This window comes from Aspergillus viridinutans (assembly GCF_018404265.1).
Source record: "Aspergillus viridinutans IFM 47045 DNA, scaffold_5, whole genome shotgun sequence".
NCBI classification, from domain to species: domain Eukaryota; kingdom Fungi; phylum Ascomycota; class Eurotiomycetes; order Eurotiales; family Aspergillaceae; genus Aspergillus; species Aspergillus viridinutans.
Window position 1 is genome coordinate 2,046,616 of NW_025091221.1, and position 21,461 is coordinate 2,068,076.

Sequence of the window (21,461 nt, forward strand, 5' to 3'; positions counted from 1 at the left end):
AACCCTCCTGAAAGGCGGGGGAAGCAGAGAGGTACGAGGAGATTATGTGATTGATCCTTTTTTTGTAGTAGTGACTGCAAGACCGCGAATCTCCGACACTCCGGCACTCGGAGATCGGGGGATTTTCTTATCAACAGCATCACGTGGGGTCGGTCAAATCTATCCCAATCATCTCTTTTGAGATATGGGCGAAGAATGAGTCTGCAGTGTAGATCCCGTTTAATTCTATCTAGAGCATATGGGCCACCGGAAGGACCCTAAAGCAGGACTAGGGCGCAATGTGCACGCAAGGCAGCCCATATGTAAATACATCTGGCTGGAGGAGAAGCTTCGAACCATGAATCGAATGGTGGAATGGGAATAATCAGAAGTAATAAAATATTTGAAACAGAAGAAAATCGCAAACCGCTGTCTAGCGTAGACTACAGAGGACCATATGCAATAGACATGCGCTATTATAATGAATAGTGAAAAAGGCGACCTTTGTAGGGAACAGGGAACGAATCATTCAATCCTGGTTTTACCTTCTTCCAAGAAACCCAGGCGAGCATTGCTGTAACCTCTTTGGTGTCTCCTCGCAGGAAGGAATTGTCCAACAATCGGGTCGGAACGTGCTTTGATGAGTGCATCCTGATAGCCTTCGGATCCAGCCGTAGGAGTATTCAGTTTTGGCCAGTTGACCTACGTGACCAGAACGTTAGTGACAAATGAACCATGCCAACCAATGATGTAAAGATCAAACTTACATAGAGCATGCCATGCGCGAAGATGAAGCGTGCGCACCAGGCCGAAATAACAATCCAGAAAAAGACGAATATGCGAATAGGCCAGACGGCAGAGTCCGGCAACCGCCTCGTGAAAATGGAAACAAAGATCATGAATAGGCCTCCGGCAAGGATGTAAGGGATTGACTGGATGATCAGCGGCCTGCGGTCAACGAAGAGCTGGATGTTGCCAAGAGCGGAATGAGGAGGCAGATAGGTGCCCAAGAACACATCAAACCCATCTTGTCTGGGGCCGTCCAGGAAGTTGTTGCGGATATAGCGGGTGATGGAATTACACAGGTCCTGCACCATTCCAGCCCGGGTTCTTTGACCGGTGCGCGTGAAGTCCGTCTTGAGAGCTCCTGTGCCGGAATAGGCTTTCGAGACAACGTCCGCATTATCAGCCCAAATGTTACGAAACAGGTTCTCAAACTCCCGATCGTCATTAGCTGCTTCGCCTGGACGAAGGACCCCTACATCCATGAGCTGCCGCGACACAGCCCATCGCCCAAGCATACTCTGTACCACATTCGTCCGGTCAAGGCAGTCCATGCAATTGGTCCGGACGACGCTTGACTGAAGGGACCGAATTTCTAACGATCCGCCAGGAACACCGGGATCCTCGACACCACGGAAATATCCGCCTCTTGTGAGTCCATCGACAAGACGTTCCAAAAGAAGCTCAGCACGATGCCATCTCAGGCCCTTGGTCTCATTGTGGAAATCGAAATAAATGTAATGGAGGCGGTCCAGTTCTTTTTGCCTCTGGCTGGGCTCTACCACATGGACTTTCTCGGAAGTGTTCTCGTCGGCCTCGGTGTCCTCGATCGAAGAAGACATCAATATGCGTACCAGCTGCTCATAGGCCTTCTTCACACGCTCCTCCCTGCCTTTTTGGTTGACAAGGTTGACCATATAATTCTCGCCGTAAATTCTGATTTGCTCCGAGAAATGTTTGCGTGCAGCATCAACAGCTGTCTCCACTCCACGAACCTGAAGCTTCGGCGTGTACTTGAGGTTGTTGACCTCGGCCCAGTATACGGGGACACTTCCTCGTGTTTGCACGAAGGACATGACCTGGAGATCTTGGCCCGAGCCACCGGATTTATCCTTGGTCATAGACTGTCCTGGCGCAAACCCAGAGAGCCCTCCCGCCGCATCGTTAAGGATCACGATCTGTTCTGTCTCATTATAGTTCGAAACGTGGCCGTGCTCGTCAATGCCGCGCGAGAAGTATCTGGTCCCACCCCGATGCCTAGACCTTCTAGTGATAAGGGCAAATGTAAATGAGGTTGACTTGACCCTGGCCGGGGTAATACGTAGCATTCCAAATATCACCGGCAGGATGAAGGGGTCAGCTCCGGGTTGTGGGCCGTAGCGCATACCGGTCGCATCATGTGCCCCAAGACTGAAATCTATCAAGTCCGATTGAATGAAGCGATTCCAGAAAAACCGATCGTCAGCGCGCTTCCACATCGGAAGGCTGGTATCACTCTGAGATTGACGCTGGAAGCTGTTGGTAAGATCCAATGCATACGAAAAATACATCGGTCCAGCTCGGAGCAATTCTTTCAACAGAGCCAGGTAAGTGTCTTCATCATGATCGTGCAACGGGCGCTCGCGGAGGGGCAAGAACTCGGTGGCGGCGACCTTGTATACCATGTGTCCGCGAAGTCGGCCCATGGGCTGGGCCTTTGTTATGACTATAATGTATTTGTCTGCGACAGTCAGCATGGCAACTGAAGATAGGACGTAGCTGCCATTTAACCTACCCAGTTTGAGCTTGATCATACCCAAGATACCAGCGATGCTAGATATGCGTTTCGCGCCGGACAGGGTACCATCCGCAAGTCGCAGGTCGCCGGTCGGACGGTCGACAACGAGCGTCTGAGCATTAGGTGACGAGGGAGACGTGAATGCATAATGAAAGGGAGAGGCGTGCAGGTTGATGTCCCGAAAGGGAAGTACAGAAGGTGCCATTGTCGATGTCTCCCACTGTTGAGGGGGTTGAGACGAGAGGATATCGGTTGGTCAATCTAAAGGGAAAGAAGGTTGCGAAGGAAAAGGGAACGAAACAAATATCAACGCATAGTGCGTAAATCTTTTAGAAAGGAAAATACTAAGCAACCAAGAGAAGGAGAGACTGAAGGAAGAAGGCTGGAGATGATTTTCCCAGCGAGAAAGGGAACTATCGTTGAGGACTAGATAGTACTAGGTAATGCCGCCAGCATGTGGTTGATAAAGTAAGGTACCGTGTGCTCCGTCCATTCCAATGATAAGGCCCACCTGAGTACGGAGTACCTAGGCAAGACGCCAGAGAGGTAAGTAACTTACTAGTAGCGTCTCTCTACCTACTGCGAAACCTGCGGTCGCAACTTGTATTATTACTGCTCTGCTACGTAGACTTAACATTTCTGGGAGCGCCACACCGCCCCGCAGGTTATTCAGTTGCCTTAGGCCCTTAAAAGCCAGTTGTGGCTGACCCCCTTCGTCATCCGGTTCTACCAGACTGCTACAGACAAGACTACAAGTAACCTTACCTTACCAACAGGCCCGCCATCAAACCTCCCCGGTATCCCGATCCCGCCTTCATCACTCTCAAACCATCCCTCAGAGCGTTCTTGCCTCATTCTTGTACCACTTTCGCCCTTAGAGATCTCGGCGCTTGAATTCTAAGATACATCCTGAGACAGTGCTTCTCCCAAATCAGTCATTATGGCCTCCAGAGCGCCAGCAGGAACCCGTCCCGGTGCTAGATTCGCCCAGTTCAAACTTGTCTTGCTTGGTTAGCTTACCCTCTCGTTCTCTCTCGCTGCATTTGTTTTGAGTTATGTTACTAACGTTTGCTTGTTTGATTTGTAGGTGAATCTGCTGTTGGAAAGGTTAGAGCTCTTTGTAGCCGCTATTGGTGTTCTGTCGGTCGCTGACATTTTATCCTCCAGAGTTCATTAGTGCTAAGATTTGTCAAAGTGAGCTTTGGCCTTCTTCTCCTGGTGCCTGTTGGCTCATGGAGACGGCGTAGATTTTAACGGATATCATAGGATCAATTTGATGACTACCGAGAGTCGACGATCGGCGCTGCCTTCCTGACACAGACCATTTCGCTGGACGAAAGCACAACGGTCAAGTTCGAGATATGGGATACCGCTGGTCAGGAAAGATACAAGTCCTTGGCTCCAATGTACTACAGGAATGCGAACTGTGCTGTCGTTGTCTACGACATCACTCAGGCTGTATGCGCCCCAATACCCTTCTCTCCTATCAGGCTATTTCGAGGAACTAATTCGGGCAATCTGCAAACAGTCATCACTGGACAAGGCAAAGTCATGGGTGAAGGAGCTGCAGCGACAGGCGAATGAGAATATTGTTATTGCCCTCGCTGGTAATAAGCTGGATTTAGTTACGGAGCATCCCGACAAGAGAGCCATTCCGACTGCTGATGCCGAGGCCTATGCGCGTGAAGCCGGACTCCTTTTCTTCGAAACATCTGCGAAGACTTCGACAAACGTGAAGGAACTATTCGCCGCAATCGCCAAGAAACTCCCTCTTGATCAGGCGGGCCCGCGCAATCTGCGCAGCACTCCTCGTCCCGGTGTGGACTTGCGACCGGAAGCACCTGGCACGCAGGGCGCCGGAGCTTGCAACTGTTAATCGCTGAAATTTCTACAATCCTCCTCAAATTCCCCTCCCGAGCTCCAGATTATTTTCCCGCTTCAACTTCTTGTGCCTAGATATGAGAGGTCCGCATCTTCCTGTCTTAAGTTTGACCAAGTGATGCCGGCCTTGCTCGCAATACGTTTTAATGGTGTTTCAGTGACTGAGAAATAGCTTCAGATGGAATGAACAATACTTTGCGCTCCTGCCTCTGTCTTCTCGATCCCAGGGTATCAACCGCCATCCTTGGCTGCGGAATCCGCACATCGTGGCAGGGTCAATTTGGATTTGGCTCTCTAGATGCTTTGCGACAGGGCTGTACCTTCGCTATGTCGCCCTTATCTTGTCTTTAGCTGTTTCTGGTTTGAATCCGGCGTCTGCATTCTCTGATGGGCTGAGTTTGGTTCTGCACTTGTCACTCTTCGCTTGTCTTTATTCAATCCAGGCTACACCAGTATGCTATGCTTATATAATGCTCTTTTCAACGCCTTGCTCGAAGAATGACGCATGACTTGATCACATTGTGCTCGATTTCGCATTAACGTCGAAAAGCGAAACGTGCAGCTTGTAGCCATCCAATGCTCCATGAGAAGGTATATTTCTAACAAAGCAGTAATACGAAACGAGAAAATATCGTTTCCCGGATATAGGCAAAATGGTTGTATCACTCTTTCGCCCGTTGATAGCACGGAGCATGTACCTCTCCAGTTGGTGGCAGAATTTGGGGCGGTGCGACCTCTCCAAAACTAAGCCACTTGGGTATGGCTGTGCAGGGCTGGTCGAAGCAGATCGTAAAAGCATCATCTCAATTCCGGTCCGCGTTTTCCCTCCTGCCAACATCAACCCCCTCTTCTCAGCCCGCCTTCAGCGTCTTCCTCCCCTGTTGTGCGGCCCGCCATGCTGCGCTCTTCTTTTACACAGAGCCGACAGTTGCTCCTGTCTCCAGCTCGCTCACGGACAGCTGCGCAATGGCTGCCGAAAGCTGGAGCAAGCAACCGCTTTGCCGGCCAGGTATGACGACAACCTACCCTCCTTGATGTGTTCGGGGAATACGTGCTAATATCAATGGCATCTTATACAGAGATTCTTTGCTGATGCCAAACCTCCCGTCACCGGTGCACCTACCCCCGCCTCCCCTTCTTCCGAATCACCTATTCCTCCAGAGACCGTCCCCAAGCCATCACCAGGTTCGACTCCCTCGTCCACTGAAAATGTTGATGGTTCCAAGTGCTAAACTTAGTGCAGCTGCTGAGGCTCCTCTCCCTCCCCCGCCTCCTCCTGCTCCTGCCCGTAAAACCGGGCGATTTCGAAAATTCCTTCTCTACTTGATTCTGACGTCTGGATTCGCCTACGCTGGCGGTGTCTTTCTGGCGCTCCAGTCTGACAACTTCCACGACTTTTTCACGGAATACGTTCCTTATGGCGAGGACTGTGTTTTGTACTTTGAGGAACGCGACTTCTACCGCCGCTTCCCCAACACATTGAGAAACCAGAACCGCGCTCCCAAGGATGAGGGCCATACGGTCACAATTCCGAGCAAGAGCGGGCTTTCCTGGAAGGTTGCAGAGGAGCAATCCGGAGCTGATGTGTCACAGAAGGGCCCTCATATGAGTGCACTCGATAATGGCGACAAAGCGCAACTCAAGCCTGGCGCCGCTAAGCCTGAGGAGAGGGTCGCCGCTGTCGAGAAGGTCAAGGCCGAGACGGCTGCCAAGGAACAGAGCTCCGAGGATAAGAAAAAGGTGCAGGAGGAACCCAAGAAACCCGCAGCTCCGGCAGTCACGCCCATTGAATTCGCAACAGTCAGCGAGGGCGATGAAGAGGTCGTACAGGAACTGGTCAAGACTTTCAACGATATTATCACCGTCATTGGCGCTGATGAGAACGCGCACAAGTTCTCTGGTGCTGTCAACAAGGCAAAGGAGGAGCTTCGGACTATTGGCGAGAAGATCATCGCCATCCGCAATGAAGCGCGAAACGCCGCCCAGGAGGAGATCAAGCAAGCCCATGCGACTTTTGATGAGTCTGCACGAGAGCTGATTCGTCGCTTTGAGGAGGCACGTGCTCATGACGCTGCTCAGTATCGGGAGGAGTTTGAGATCGAGCGCGAGAGACTCGCCCGTGCTTACCAAGAGAAGGTCAACACAGAGCTGCAGAGGGCTCAAGAAGTGGCTGAGCAGCGCCTCAAGAATGAGCTGGTCGAGCAGGCCATCGAGCTTAACCGCAAGTACCTTCACGAGGTGAAGGATCTGGTTGAGCGGGAACGTGAAGGTCGTCTAAGCAAGCTGAACGAGTTGACCGCCAATGTTAACCTGCTCGAGAAGCTTACTACCGACTGGAAGGAAGTGATCGATACCAACCTCAAGACCCAGCAGCTCCAGGTTGCCGTGGATGCCGTCCGCTCCGTCCTCGAGCGCTCCGCCGTCCCCCGGCCTTTTGTCCGCGAACTTGTTGCTGTGAAAGAGCTGGCTGCTGGTGACCCGGTCGTCGAGGCTGCTATTGCATCGATCAACCCAACTGCTTATCAGCGTGGTATTCCTTCAACGTCTCAGATCATTGAGCGCTTCCGTCGGGTGGCCGATGAAGTCCGCAAGGCAAGTCTTCTGCCCGAGGATGCTGGCATCGCCAGCCACGCGGCTAGTCTTGTCCTAAGCAAGGTCATGTTCAAGAAAGACGCCGTCGCGGGCAGCGACGATGTCGAAAGTGTGCTCCTTCGCACCGAGCATTTGTTGGAGGAAGGTAACCTCGACGACGCTGCTCGTGAGATGAACACGCTCAAGGGATGGGCCAAGATTCTCAGCAAGGATTGGTTGAGTGACGTGCGTCGGGTGTTGGAGGTAAAACAGGCTCTAGAGGTACGATAATGGTTTATTATTTTATTGTTTTACTTATACAGATGAGCTGACATATGTGCTTTGCAGGTTATCGAGACAGAAGCGCGCCTCCAGTGCTTGAGAGTTGAATAGATAAAAGACTAGCGATCCCTTTCTGTTTCGCGTATATGTTCCTGTAGTCTATGGAAGACTTGTATCTTTAGTGGCACCTCTACGTTGTTAGACTCAATGCTAGATATTCCTTTTGTGTAAATTTTCAATCCATGGTTGTAGGGTTCCCTTCGTTGACGTTGTCTTTATGCATGGTGGATCTATATATAATGTTTGTCCTGTTTGTACATACACGTGCAGCTTCCAAGCCGTTGACGCGCATGGCTGATCAACTAAATGTCAACTCGAATGTCTTGAATCTGAAAATTTGTGGCGAAATATGCCTCTTTATTCTATCTTGCCGCTATGTTCTTGAGTTGAGCAGAGATCGAAGTCGGCATTTGCGGTATCTTCACTCAATAATTCCATGACTTCTCCACCACGTAACACGCACCTCCTTTCTCACTTCGCGGGAGTGACCCGGACGCTCTCCTCGACTTTGATGTTGAACAAACAGGTGATTCTGTTGATCGCTGTTTTCAGTGATTATATCGATTTTGATACATAGGGATAATTTGGCATCAAAACCTGCTGCCTAACTCGATTCTAATGGCGATTCCTACCGGCGGATTTCCACACGAATGACCGAGGGACGAGGAAGCGGCGAGCTGGAGGGCAGCACGCTCGGCAGCAGCTCGCGCGATGGAGACAGAGCCAGACGCAGTCAACGACGGACACCGAGCTCGAGCTCATTTCTCGTCGACTCATCGTTCCTACCCAAGTCGAGGAACATCCGGACCAGCTCTCATCGGCCGCAGCGTTCGGAATCGCATCGCAACGAGAAGCGTGGTGCTCCCGAGAGCGACATTGCGACACCGAAGAAGAGATCGCGCTTTCCCTGGAGTCGTAATAGAGAGTCGCTGGAAGGATTGTCGGTGGTTACTGGTCCTCACGAGGCCGCAGAAACAGAAACGCCTGGTCCATCGTCCGCACAGCAACCTCCAACGTCGGAGCCGCGGCCAGCTGGGACGGACAATAATGAGGCTGCGCCAGGTTTGGACAGGGATTCACTTCAGATTGTTAATCTGGCTCTGAACTTGAGTGAGTCCCGGAGGAGAAATAACCTCGGTCGATCTGTCTCGACTCGCCTCCCAGGGGCTGGGGCGTCGGTTCCCTATACTGATAGTACAACGTTGACTACGAGCGCCGGCCATGGATATCCGGCTCTTCATACGCATCGCGATTATACTCAAGCGGGGATCAATAATCGGGCCACGCCACCCCCTGGTGAATCAGCCGTGAATCCATCAACTGTGCTGGATTTACTACCTAATGCTGCTGGAGGAGAGACCTTGCCTCAGGCATTCTCAACAAGTACGCTTGCTCGGGCCGACAAAGCCAGGCGTCATTTTGAGCTATTTCATCTCCATTTGCGTCTGCTCCCTTCGCTTCCGCCACTGAGACATCATGGCACGCAAGAAGCCACAGACGCCTCATCAGCGTCAAGGGGTAGCTTTCCTCAGTCGCGAGTCTACAATCCTCTCCAGGCGATTCGGAATCGAAAAGTTCGATTCCGTGAGAGATGTCCGATTGACCCAGAGTCGGAAGGTTGGTATGACGTCGCTAGGGTGCGTGAATGGGTGAACTCGGTTCAGTCACAGTTTGGCAACGCAAGTCACCTGCCTTCCGAATGTCTAAAGCTGCCACCGTTCGAACGAGGTCAGAAGGATCCGCCACGAGAAGAACCCGATGATCCAGATCTGTTTGCAGCGTCTCCTCCTTCCAGCTTAAGACGAGTCAGCCGCACTAGCAGCAACAAAGCAGCTCGTAGGCCAAGGTTCGATTGGACAATCTCTCCAGCTGAGCTTCTGGCCGATGCCGCGTGGGTTGAAGAAGGCCAGAACAAGAGTAAAATGGTGGACAAAGACGGGAATCTCCTGTTTCCGGACCCAGCAGAGTTGCATCCTTCTGGTGACGTGCCACCTCCATCTACTTCTGCACAGACGCATATGCCGGCCAAGCCGCCGTCTGCGGGCGCACAACACGCAGATTCTGATACATCTTTCTCCAAAGCTCATCCTGCATTGGGACCTGAGTTCAGAAGCGTCAATCGTGGAAGGCGACGGCACAGATATCACAGTCCTGCACATGGTTTCCACAGCAGAGGTACTTCGCTGACCGGCATAGGTACCAAGGAGCGCAAAGTGGGATTACGGTCAAGCAGCACTTCGAGTGTCTCCACCACTGGTGAAAGACCCTTCTGGTATCATCATGCGGACAATACAGGTCTATCAGCCGCATCAAAACTCACTCGAGCTCGGATCTCGCGAGTAAACTCCTCTACTACTGCCCCAGATGAAGAACATGGCCTCAATACAGGACCGCTGCCCTCTCAGACCTCGAGTACTCATCCGGCGTGGGCCAAATTGGACGAGCGAAGCGGCTCGTTGTCATCCGCCGCAAGTCGTCAGGATCCTTCTTCTACTGGCACTCCGCCTGTTCCCCTTGGGTACTTCCCTAGCATTGCGTCCAACTTGTCTCCTCCTTCAAGTCGCTCACCGTCGCCATCCAAACGACAACTTGCTCACGGAATTATTGCTCACCATGTGCGAAGCAAAAGCCGTTCACGCCCCCGGGAGATCCTGGAGGACAAGTTGATCTCTGCGGCGAATACTGCCGATAATCTACAACAAGATGTATCTGATGCCGCACATCGAGCTGGCAAACTCGAACCGAGCCCAATTCCCGATCTTGTGTCGCCATTATATCAAGCTGATAAGACACGGAGCCACACGCATGCGCGTAAAGGATCATTCCAGCCTGAATCGCGGCTACGTGGAATCTTGAAAGGGCCAGGGAAAATTGCGGAGATCGTAGGCAATGAGGTTTCAAAAATGGGCGACCTGATAATGAAGAAGGACGATCCAGCTCACTCAAGGACTTCGTCATTGGAGACAGCTCTTCCGTCCGATGATAGTGCATTGGACGAGGGCGAGGACGCGAAGGGTGAAAAGAGATCCGGGCCCAAGGCCTTCCTACGTCGACTTCCGACATTCTCGGATGGAACTCCTCGCAAGCATTCCGAGCGTGGCAGCGCGAAGAGTCTTTTGCAATCAACCGCGGCTTTGGCAACCCAATCTCGACGGACCGAGCAAGAAGAACAGCATAGAGCTTCGGCAGTGGATAGTCCTTTGAAGCAGGGTCCAGATGCTCCATTGCATGATGCACAAGTGTCGCAGACGAAGAGGCTCGGCGCTTCGTTGCTACAAAAGAAGCAGGATTCACAGGATCTGACGGAGAAGATTGGTGATGGCCGAAGATTTGAGCCCGAGTTCCACGCGGTCCGGAGCCAGATCAAGACAAGTCAAATTAGAGATCCATCGGTTCCTTTCAGTATGACCCGTCCCCCGGTAACGGGGCTGGCACAAGCAGAGGTCTCGGCTGCAGATCGTCCTCAAGACAAGCGTCGTGGCGCGTCAGGTCAGTCAAGGACATGGAGCATCTCCAACCGCAGCATTTCGACTTCGGTGGACTCCGGTATCCCCGATCGAAGGGAAATCGAGCGTACAAGGGCGCTTCTTCTGACATCGGGCATCAAAGCGCGGGAAATCACCCGCCGGGCCGAATCGATACGCAGTCCGCCGCCAGACTTTCTACAGAAAGCCTATCCGGACGCCCCTGTGCCTCAGGTCATCCGCCTCCGTGAATTCGATGTGGCGGCTAAGGGACTGCTCCGGCGATTAGAGGCATCTCATGATTCGTTTCAGCGATCTGTAGCGGGTTTCCCTAAAGCCTCCGCCGCTTTGAAAACGCAGTTGGCACAGCTGGAAGACATGGTCAACCAGACTCTTGCCCCGCGAGTTCGAGCCCTGGCGGACGACGCCGAAGATCTCAGCGTCGAACTCAACACGACCAGCACGCTTGCGGTGAAGCAGTTGAGCGACAAACTCGATAAGGGCATTCGGAAGCGCCATCGGCGTTTGCGCTGGCTCCGCCGTACCGGCTTCGTCATGCTTGAATGGGCGCTTGTTGGGATGCTGTGGTGGGTGTGGTTGATTGTTATGGCCTTTAAGGTCCTTCGCTATATCTTTCGAGGAGCAATTTCCGGCATCCGATGGGTGCTATGGTTGTGATGAGGACACCTGCTTCTTCTCTTTTCAGTCTTTCTACATACTTTGTAATACTTTGAGTGATCTGCCACCAGTTCCTATTCCCTTCTCTTCTGTTAAGAGCGCATATACCCCATTATTGAGGATTCAGTTTGCCTGGCGCAGCTTACTTTTTGATTCAAGGAACTGTTTAGTACGTGTTTGGTGGGCCATGCTTGCCAGGTATTTGTATATATTTATTCTTAAGTTGCTGATAATAAGAGTACCTCTAATTGCATGATATCTTTTCGAAACTCTCTTTGGCCTTTACGGTCGGTCGCGAAACAATAACATTGCTTGTATATTGGTGACGACGTAGAAGCCCTTTGTGTTCAGCTGTTGACATTTCCTAGCTAAGGTACCAGCTGTAGAGATGTAAGAACCCATGGACACCGTACTTTATGCTTCAGTATTTACAACATCAATAGGCTAAGTTCTGTATAATAAATTGATGTATATGCACAGAAGGCGTTGAGACACAGATAGATTGGTAGCTCTGGTATGAATCATTAAGCTATTGAGCTAAATATAGCATCTAGTCCAGACAGAACTGCACAGGATGGTGACAGATGATGATTCTGAGGGGTATGGTGATGCACATGCACCATGCACCTGTAAATGCAGGCTGCAGAATGATACAGCAACAACAATGTGATGCCCCCTGCAGATCAGGAGGAGGACAGCAGCGGGAAGAGGACAGAAATCAGGCTGCAATTTTGGGTTGAAGAGAGCAAAGATGAGTCAATTGGCACAGACGAATCGAATGACAGATATTAATTACACCTTCAGCAGTAGTACTAACAGTAGTACTAAGGTCCGGAGTACTCCGTGGAGTAGTAAATGCCTCAGCTTCGTCATAGAGGGGCAGGGCACCGGAAATACCGTCAGCCATCTGGACTGTTCCCCACAGTCCTTTCTCCTCCATCACCAACTTTTCAACTTTTCCTCTTTTCTCCCTTCTTCCTCGATTTTTTCCCCTCTCTCTTTCTCTCCCTCCCATCCATTGCCATTCGAGGTAAGTTGCATTTCGTCTGATCCCCTGCTCCTTCATTTCCTTAATTTGGCTTCTGCCTATACTGGCACTTCATATCGATATCCCCCACTTTCGCTGCGTGTGCCCTTTGCCCTAAACCACCACCTCCACCCGCCGCCGAACGAGCAAAAAAAAAAAAAAAAAAAAAGACCGCACGCGCCTCGTCGTTCGCCCATAAAATCTCTCACCTTTCCCTCCCCTCCGTCCGTTACGGTCGTTTCTCACCTCTTCTGCAAGGGTACTGACCGCTGCTCTCCTCTCTGTCAGATCTATCTCATTTGTGGGATTAAAAATAAAAAAGTTCTCTTACTTTGTCCACCGAGCGACAAAGTTTTCTTACCCAATTTTAAGACCGCGTCTTTACGCCTTTGGAAACTCCCCAGTTCCAAAGGCACCAGCTCATCACGGCTTTCGCAGCCTCTCCCTTGCCCCTTCGTCAAATTGTCTCGCCTCGACGGCTCCGCGACACTCTTAACAACATTCCACCACCTCCTTCTGCTGACCCCTCCCTCGGTTTCCTCGGGTGCGCCATTTTTTAACCACCCTTTGACGCCCCTCCAACTTATTCCCGCACTCTTTGAGCTGCCGCATAGGACTTCTCTGAAGGTTCTTCCTCTTAAGGAGGAAGGGTCTAGGAGGCTTGGTCCAGTCAACCTCGGTTGCGAATCTTTTCGTCCTCCTTAACACGCAGTCGCGTTCTTGACATTTGTCTCAATAATTCACCTTTTTAATCTCTTTCAACCACCTTTCAAGACCTTCAAGACCTGTTCCGTGCTTCGTCGCAGCGCGCATGGTTATGGCACCGACTGCTTGTGTACCTGCTGAAGTATGCATGACCAAACATTGTCATGACAAAAACGACTATAATTTTCATCACCATCATAGTCAACTCAGCAATCATGGAGGGGACGATCTTTCGCAATCTAGGTTGGCTGCCAAGGACCTGGTCTTGGACGTCCTGAAGAAACGCGCCGCCGAGGTGGATGTGGACCGGTGCGGGCCCGGTGAAGAAGACGCCTTTTATGTGGCCGACATGGGGGAGATCTACCGACAGCATCTTCGCTGGAAAATGAACTTGGGTCGCGTCAAGCCTTTTTACGGTAGGTCTCTTTAACCACTGGACCTTCAGACCCAAAAGAGCTAACGACTCCCAGCGGTCAAGTGCAACCCCGATCCGGAGATCCTTCGTCTCATGGCTAAGCTTGGAAACGGTTTCGACTGTGCCTCCAAGGCGGAAATCGACCTGGCCCTCGAGACCGGCATCGATCCCAGCCGCATCATCTACGCGCAGCCCTGCAAGACCAAGTCCTATCTGCGTTATGCCGCCAAGGTGGGCGTCAAGCAAATGACGTTTGATAATGCCGACGAGCTCTACAAGATCAAGGCCTGCTACCCAGACGCGGAGCTCTACCTGCGTATCCTGACCGATGACTCGACCAGTCTGTGCCGGCTCAGCATGAAGTTCGGTGCCTCCCTGGACATCGCCCGTCAGCTTCTTGAACTCGCCCACGAGCTCGAGCTCAAGGTCGTCGGGGTGAGCTTCCACGTGGGCTCCGGTGCCGAGGATCCCCGTGCGTTCCTCAAGGCCGTGCAGGATGCTCGTCTGGTCTTTGACCAGGCCGCGGAGGTGGGCCACGAGCTCCACACTCTGGACGTCGGCGGTGGTTTCTGCCAGGACACCTTTGAAAAGTTCGCCGGCATCCTGAGTGAGGCGCTCGACACGTATTTCCCGCCTCACATTCGTATCATTGCCGAGCCTGGCCGCTACTACGTCGCCAGTGCCTTCACCCTGGCGGCCAATGTCATTGCTCGCCGCGATGTGCGTGACCCCGAGGACCCCGCCAACGATGCCTACATGCTGTACCTGAACGACGGCGTGTACGGCAATTTCTCCAACATCATCTTCGACCACCAGCATCCCGTGGCCAAGATCTTGACTTGCTCCGGCGAGACCCGGCCGACCGCTCTGATTGCTGCGACTTCAGAGGGCATCGCCTACTCCATCTGGGGTCCGACCTGTGATGGTATCGACGTCATCACCCAGCGGATTGTTCTGCCTGGGCTGTTGGACGTCGGCGACTGGCTGTACTTTGAGGAGATGGGCGCTTACACCAAGTGCAGCGCCACCCGGTTCAACGGCTTCTCGGACAACCACGAGGTGATTTACATCTCGAGCGAAGCCGGTGCAACTGCTCTCCTGGAGTATTAGAGACATTCTTGTATTTGCTTAAGCTTTGACTGTATTCATTTGCTGTCTGTAGTTATGTTTGTTGTGGGATAGATAATGGGGAGGACGGGAAGCCCATGATAATTGATTTGCTTTTTGCTGATAGACTAGACTTTGGTCATTTCTTTGGTTCCCTTGGTAATCCCGCATCTTATAGAGTGCACTTTGATGGAGAAAATGGGGTCATCTGTATATCTATCTAGTATCTAACTTTTTATCTACCTTTGTGGTCGCGTCGTCTCTTGACCACAATCATAAGGAGCCAGCTCCACTGTAGTTCATGTACAGAAAGAAAGAAAACAGAAACCGATCTATACCAGGCGTTCAACCACTAACTCGCCCTCGGCACCTTCACCAAACTGAATCATCCCACCAGCTTCCAGCTTCTTCTTCCACTTGCCCGACTCGTACCGGGCCAGGATAAGCGTTAGACGGGCAACGACAGCTGGGTCCGCGCTCTCCGCCACCATCTCCGAGGGCGTAAAGGTCCAGCGACCAAAGGCCCAGTTGAGAATGTAGTGTCGGACAGCTTCATTGCCGGACGTCGGAGGCGGCGTGGGTTTCTTCTTGCCGGGGTTGTCCCCGGAGTCGGCGGGCTGTTGCGAGGCAGGACAGCGCATGGTCCCCTTGATCCGGTAGACTTCGTCCTTGGGCGCGGCCAGCAGCATCATCTCGAGGGCGGCAACATCGATGGTCTGGTCGGGCCAGGACGCCTTGAGCGTGACGGACAGAACTTCAACTTCGGACTGGTGGTCATGCCGATGCTGGTGATGATGTTCGTCCGTCAAGCGCAACGCATCCTCGCCATCCTCCTTGGCGAACAACGCCCCGTCAATCCCCAGGAGAACCTCCTTATCCACCCGGCCCTTATCCGACTTGACCCACGGCGTCTGCACCTCCAGATCGCCCACGCGATCCAAGCACAGCTCGAACCGCTCCTCCGACACCCCCTCCCACTTATTGAAGATGATCAGATCCGTATACTTGGCCTGCAGCTTCGCCGTGTACGACGTGTCCTCGTACCCCTCCCAATTCTCCACGTCAATCACGCTGATCACCCCGTCCAGCACAAAGCTGCCGGGCTGCTCGCGCGCAAGCCGGTTCACCTCCATCGCCAGCGTCGCGGGGAACGCGCTCCCGCTCGTCTCGATGACGATGCGGTCCGGCTGAACTTCCTCGCGCAGCTGGTTCAGCGCGTCGCTGAGCTGGCCCACCAGGTTGCAGCAGATGCATCCGTTCAGCAGCTCGCGCACGCCGGAGATGGACTGGGTCGAGGCGAGCTGCGAGTCGATGGCTACGTCGCCGAATTCGTTTTTGAGGAGCGCGAGGCGGTAGGTTGGGGGGAGCTGGGGGATGAGGTTGAGGAGGAGGGTGGTTTTGCCGGAGCCCAGGAAGCCCGTTATGATTGTTATTGGGATGGGCATTGTCACCTTCTTTTCTTTTCTTTTGTCTGAGAGTTGCCAGTGTACAGTCCGATGGTGATACTTTTTACGGCGGAGGGGTAGAGGCGCTAATCCTGATCTGGAAGCCCTAATCTAATGACGTAGGTACGTGGGAATATACTATTTATACCTCTCTATTTCTGAAGGAAGTCAAGGAGTCAATAAAAGTATTTTCATATCAATGCGTCTGATGTACATGATGGCAATCCTAGGACGGTGGTAATACTGCCATGGAAGTGTAGATGGCCGCATGTCGAGACAGCACAGACCAGTAGCGGACATCAACAGCTTCAGAACAGCTAGTATCTACGGAGTAATGGGTATCATTCAGTCCTCTCATAAGAAAGCTCAGTATATCCCTCAACACCAGCCCTCGCCATCGCCTCCTCCACACTCTCCCGCGACAGCTCCCTCCGCATCCTCCTCAACTCAAACTCCCCAAAATAACTCGGCTCCTCGCTCACCTTGCAGAACCCAACACTCTCAAACAGCGCCAGACTGCGCCCATTCTCCTTTCCAATCTTCACACTCAGCGCGCCAACCCTCCAGTCCGTCCTGCCTTGCAGGGTAGCGCCAGCACTCTCACTCCCCCGCACAAACTCCCCCACTATCTCCCCCTGATGCTCAAGCACATACCGCAGAAACGCAAGCAGAGCAGCCCGCCCATGGCCCTTTCGCTGATTGGCCCTCTCTGCAATCATCAGCTCCATCTCCCCGATGATCTCCGGCGAGGACGGCCCGTCCTCGTCCTCGTCCTCGTCCTCCACCCGGAGGAAGAGGTTGATGTCGCCGAGCATCTGCCCGGGAGCATCATCTCCCTCGTTCAGCCGTAACCCTAGCCTCTCTTGACCTTCGGTCTGAAACTGAGACTGAGGCTGAGTCTGAGACCGGATAACAGGCAAGCAGATGATAAACGTCAGCTTATCGGCGTCCTGGCGCCAGCTGCGCTGCATGGCGTACTCCTCTTCCAGAGTAAGTGGTTCCGAGGCCGTGGCGGCTTGGATTTCCTGTTCTCTTTAGCACTGCATCTTGCTCATAAACTGGATTTGAGGTGGAGTGCCTACCTCATCTTTCATCCATTCGTGGTAGCGTGGGACGTGCCAGCTGGAGTATGGGACGAGGAGGACTTTGGAGGTGGAGATGGCTGTCCCGTCGTTTTTGTCAGTTTTTTCAGTCTATTGTAGTGGTTGATTCTAAAGCTGCGTAGTGCGTACCGGTTTTTGCGTTGAGGCGCATGGCTAGTATGATTTGGATTAAATGTTAGAGTCTATGTCTATGGCTGCCTGCAGCTTTTTGTCTTTGTTTGATCGGTAGACTAGATCAAATTGCTGGGAGAGGAAAATAATGACTTTTGCCCGGTCTTGGCGCTTGATCTACGGAGTATAAATCCTGGATAACTACGAACAGTCATTGCAGAATTTTGCAGTGGCACATAGCTTGCTCATTGTGGTCTTCTATTGATTGTATTATTGCTTGTCTTGCTTTCCTGCAAACGCACCGAATTTGACCACCTCGACCTCCAATGTCTCGCTGTCCACGAGGATCAACTCCCCCGTCTCCTTGAATTTGGGAAGCGACAACAGACGCACACGCGCCCCCGTATTATCGGCCGCGTCCGTCATCTCAGTGTCAGCTCCGTTAAGCCTAAGAGGAGAGTCGCCTTCCAGCACCGCCGTTTTGAACCGTGGCTGATTGCCAGTGAAGAAGATGTGCGGACAGGAGTGCATTACGAAGGGGTCATTTGTCTGGAAAGGATAGGACCCTGTAGAACAGTCAGCTCTTAATCAAGATCCGTAGCAGGAACGAACGTACATATTGTATCGGGGGCGGTGGGAACTCCACACCTCCACCGTAGCATGGCCTCCATGATTCTCATCCTGGCCTCGATGTCCCCATCACCGGCGTCTAGCGCATCACTGTCTGCAAAGTCCAGGTACCGGAGGACATCATCCACGTTCTGTCCACTGCATCCCCACAGCCGCCATCCTTCGACGTCTCCCTCCCACGGGTTTGTGACGCTGTCGAACCAGCCTGGCTCGGGAGCTTCCTCCCCCGACGGAGGTGGAGCACAGTATGCTCTGGCTCGTGGAAACATCGCGCGGTGGATCCCCTGCTGAGGGAGTGCAAAGTTCGCCGGATCACTCTCGCCCGGCATGAGAGTCACAGGTATGCTCGGCAGGATCTCCGCGAGGAAGTTGTCTAGTTGTGTGATGGGTGAGGCGTTGTACGCAGAGGCGTCGTATCCATACTTTCTCGGGGCCATCTTCTTCTTCCCCGCCGCTCCCGTCTCCGTACCTGTCGATGCTGCCTCAGCCATCACACTAGCCCCCAGTGAGTTTCCGGCAATGATAAGCCGTGTGATAGAGGATGCATCCGACCCTGTATACCCCAGAAGATAGTCTGTCAGAAGTTCCAGTGCAAGAGTATCACTCAATGTGCCCGTAACCCCGAGACCACTCACAAAAGCAATCTTGCCCTTGCGCGACTCTTTTCCGCCCGTTTTGTCTTCGTCCCGCTCCCACCGACGCGGCTGCGGAGGCAGGTCAGGCACTCTGATATCGATCGTTTCAAAATCACCGTTCGCATTCTCCGTCCCTAGTACCGCTATGATGGCTCCTGTCGCGAGTTGAGTTGACCTCAGAAGATTCCCTGTTAATCGCAGGCGGCCCGACTCATCTTCCAACATGATTTGAGTCAATTCCGGATGAGCGGGATCTTGGTAAGTGCGACGGGGCGGAGGGGCTAGGGTGTGACTCTAGGAGGTATCAGCAGATGCCTGTAGGCACGACGGACGAGAACGTTCGAACCTCTTTGGAAAGATCATCGAGGATATTCGGCTTCAAGGGCATGTCCATGTAGACTGTCCCAGCGACCCAGCAAAGCTCGCCTTGTCGGACATCGAGCACTCGCTCTACGCGACGAGCGCGTTCTCCGGCGATCTATTGGCCGTCGACAAGGATTAGAAAAAGACGATCGAGTGTCCGGCATTGACGAGGTTGTCTTACACTGAATCCTTCCCATGCGTCCGTTCCAACCTCTTCCACCACAGGTTTCAGTCGTGCGAGTCGCAAGAAGTACATGTCGCCATATTGTTGCTGGTAATGTCTTGATTCGCCGGAGGGGAGTCTGAAGGTATGAAGTGGGTTATAGTGGGAGACTTCGCGATACACAGGCGAGAACTGTTCGTCACTGCATCGAGCGACTGTTAGCATGATTTTATCCACTTGAGCATTGAGAAGAGATATTCGGAAGAGCAGACCTTGGGGGTTGCAAAAACACGTCCTCCGCTGTGTTGGTAGCCATTGTTGCGAGCAGATCTCTTATCTTCCAAGGTGCTCCCTCTGAGCAATGGAAAATAAGATGATTCTTTCTGCTATGCCCCAAAGAGCTAGTAATTGAAGAAGTTGAAGCGGAGCTTCGTCATTGTTCGGTTGACTGAGGCCGCTGTACTACGCGTCTTTTGGCGTTTCCCCGGCAGTGTAATTACAATACCGCATTGGGCAGAACTATCACTCCTACAACAAACCTCAGACTCCAAGTGCTCACATCTCACTCTGTAGTCTCCATGGAACAGGGGAGATAGTTGCTTGTTGGAATTCTACGAGAGTATTTTTCTGAGTCCATTCTCAAAGTCGGAATGATTTGAAAATGCTAGAATCCTGGTCGATTGATGACTATACGACTCTGGTCATCGTTGCGAATGATCTTGGAACTCCATCAAGAATGGCAGAGATTACTCTGAGACAAGCTCCTAGAAATAAGAGCAGCTATAGATTCTCAATCTCATGCTTTCTTCTGCGATATGCTGGCTGTTTCGGCGAAAAACGTGCTGGTGTCACTGAAGAATGCTGGCTTGAACCACAATCGATGTGTCGACCGTACAGCTAATCAACGGTTAAGATCTCTCTGACAGAGTCTAGAAGACCGAGCTTTTGATCTGCAGTGGTGATGAGGTCGTTCACGAGAATACCATTGGTGACTAAAGTCTTGAATCGACCTACAGTAGACTAGATGGCTGTTGACTATCTAGCCCGAAGCCCACGAACGCATTCCGATTTCCATTCCACATACCACATCTTCCATGAGTGGATTGCATCAAGTCAATCGAATGCACGAGGCCTTGATTGTTGGCGTCATCAGATTTCTCCTTCTCTGATAGGTCTGCTCACTCGCGCTTGGATCCATTCATTCTTGTCAATTGAGAAAAACCATTCGAATGACATAGTCGAGAACTCGAGAATGGATCTACTCATCTCTCATATGTGCATCTGCATGTCTTCCATGAGTATGGCAGACTTCAAAACATTAGGCAGCCCATATCTCGTCCTCCCATCCGTGGCTGGCCTGAGAGTTGATCTTCTTGATCTCCCCGGGCCGTCCTCGCAGTCTCAAGACGCGTTGACAACACCAACGTCTCCAGATCCATCTTCACGGCAACTGCACCAGGATGAAGATCCTACCGTCTTCCATCCGTCTTCTAGGCAATTTCCTCGCCGTCAGTCTGCTGACGTGCCTCTTCGCGACGGCGTTCAATCTCGACTTCCTCCCGCGCGGTTTATCGACGCGATTGTTCGGACGAAGCCTTCCAGGATCGCTGATAACTGCTCCCCAAGGTGCAGTTGGGTATCAACCTCCTCCAGGTCCCGTTGCCAACGAAGCGCGACCAACAGAGACATCCCATCCAGAGGCCTACAAGACAATCACCACAACGATCATTACCCGAGAGACAACGCACGAACTGAGGCAAGCCCCAGTGGCCATGAGGAACTCGTCAGCGCTGTTTGGGTATGTCTGCTCGTTTTGATCTTAAGCGTGTTTGCTGATGGAGTTTCCCAGACCTTCGACGAACGTTGTCGTGGTCACCGGGACTGTGACCAGGACACGGGTGATGGTGGTACCTACACAAACGGCTTCTTCCGAAGGAAGTAGAGACGCTACGGATACATGGGGCTTAGCTACATTAGCCTCTTTGTTTTTGTGGGCCTTATGGCACTTGTGACTGTGAAAAGAATAGATGCTCAGGTCAAATCAAACGTTCACAGATAGTGCCCCTCTTATGTCTACCTCCATGAGTATGCAGGCTACATATAGAATATCTGTTCCCTCGAGCACACGATCAACTGCTGTCTGATTGATCGAATTGGGGCTATCAGTAGCTAAGAGTTGGGCGCCGATCCCTTCCATCCCAGTCTAGTATTTAGTGGATTCTGCTCTATGGCAGCAACTGAAGTGGATAGACTGACTCGTACGGCGGACAATGCGTAACTGG

General features: G+C 52.3%; 9 protein-coding genes across 9 annotated transcripts; 5 read left to right on the forward strand and 4 right to left on the reverse strand.

Annotated features, from left to right (window-relative positions):
• Nucleotides 1–504: 504 nt before the first annotated feature.
• Nucleotides 505–2,744, reverse strand: Aspvir_007640 (putative phosphoinositide phosphatase (Sac1); the record flags this gene model as incomplete). The annotated part of the gene is made up of 3 exons (XM_043270819.1): nucleotides 505–681; nucleotides 747–2,482; nucleotides 2,537–2,744. The coding sequence occupies 3 exons, from the start codon at nucleotides 2,742–2,744 to the stop codon at nucleotides 505–507; spliced, it is 2,121 nt and encodes a 706-aa protein (XP_043126754.1).
• A 735-nt stretch (nucleotides 2,745–3,479) lies between these two features.
• On the forward strand, nucleotides 3,480–4,415 carry Aspvir_007641 (Rab family GTPase; the record flags this gene model as incomplete). The annotated part of the gene is made up of 5 exons (XM_043270820.1): nucleotides 3,480–3,549; nucleotides 3,627–3,646; nucleotides 3,707–3,733; nucleotides 3,806–3,997; nucleotides 4,068–4,415. 5 exons carry the CDS (start codon nucleotides 3,480–3,482, stop codon nucleotides 4,413–4,415), a joined length of 657 nt encoding a protein of 218 aa, XP_043126755.1.
• Nucleotides 4,416–5,315: 900 nt separating this feature from the next.
• Nucleotides 5,316–7,384, forward strand: Aspvir_007642 (MICOS complex subunit MIC60; the record flags this gene model as incomplete). Its single annotated transcript, XM_043270821.1, has 4 exons — nucleotides 5,316–5,429; nucleotides 5,500–5,605; nucleotides 5,664–7,273; nucleotides 7,340–7,384. The coding sequence occupies 4 exons, from the start codon at nucleotides 5,316–5,318 to the stop codon at nucleotides 7,382–7,384; spliced, it is 1,875 nt and encodes a 624-aa protein (XP_043126756.1).
• Nucleotides 7,385–7,983: 599 nt separating this feature from the next.
• On the forward strand, nucleotides 7,984–11,475 carry Aspvir_007643 (uncharacterized protein; the record flags this gene model as incomplete). Its single annotated transcript, XM_043270822.1, has 1 exon — nucleotides 7,984–11,475. The coding sequence occupies one exon, from the start codon at nucleotides 7,984–7,986 to the stop codon at nucleotides 11,473–11,475; it is 3,492 nt and encodes a 1,163-aa protein (XP_043126757.1).
• A 1,880-nt stretch (nucleotides 11,476–13,355) lies between these two features.
• On the forward strand, nucleotides 13,356–14,732 carry Aspvir_007644 (type III PLP-dependent enzyme; the record flags this gene model as incomplete). Its single annotated transcript, XM_043270823.1, has 2 exons — nucleotides 13,356–13,623; nucleotides 13,678–14,732. 2 exons carry the CDS (start codon nucleotides 13,356–13,358, stop codon nucleotides 14,730–14,732), a joined length of 1,323 nt encoding a protein of 440 aa, XP_043126758.1.
• Nucleotides 14,733–15,061: 329 nt separating this feature from the next.
• Aspvir_007645 (GTP-binding protein) lies at nucleotides 15,062–16,174 on the reverse strand (the record flags this gene model as incomplete). Its single annotated transcript, XM_043270824.1, has 1 exon — nucleotides 15,062–16,174. One exon carries the CDS (start codon nucleotides 16,172–16,174, stop codon nucleotides 15,062–15,064), a length of 1,113 nt encoding a protein of 370 aa, XP_043126759.1.
• A 341-nt stretch (nucleotides 16,175–16,515) lies between these two features.
• Nucleotides 16,516–17,428, reverse strand: Aspvir_007646 (uncharacterized protein; the record flags this gene model as incomplete). Its single annotated transcript, XM_043270825.1, has 3 exons — nucleotides 16,516–17,199; nucleotides 17,257–17,336; nucleotides 17,407–17,428. The coding sequence occupies 3 exons, from the start codon at nucleotides 17,426–17,428 to the stop codon at nucleotides 16,516–16,518; spliced, it is 786 nt and encodes a 261-aa protein (XP_043126760.1).
• A 230-nt stretch (nucleotides 17,429–17,658) lies between these two features.
• Nucleotides 17,659–19,495, reverse strand: Aspvir_007647 (DNA-directed DNA polymerase delta subunit POL31; the record flags this gene model as incomplete). The annotated part of the gene is made up of 5 exons (XM_043270826.1): nucleotides 17,659–17,954; nucleotides 18,005–18,947; nucleotides 19,000–19,131; nucleotides 19,198–19,381; nucleotides 19,452–19,495. 5 exons carry the CDS (start codon nucleotides 19,493–19,495, stop codon nucleotides 17,659–17,661), a joined length of 1,599 nt encoding a protein of 532 aa, XP_043126761.1.
• A 978-nt stretch (nucleotides 19,496–20,473) lies between these two features.
• Aspvir_007648 (uncharacterized protein) lies at nucleotides 20,474–21,121 on the forward strand (the record flags this gene model as incomplete). Its single annotated transcript, XM_043270827.1, has 2 exons — nucleotides 20,474–20,977; nucleotides 21,029–21,121. The coding sequence occupies 2 exons, from the start codon at nucleotides 20,474–20,476 to the stop codon at nucleotides 21,119–21,121; spliced, it is 597 nt and encodes a 198-aa protein (XP_043126762.1).
• Nucleotides 21,122–21,461: the final 340 nt, after the last annotated feature.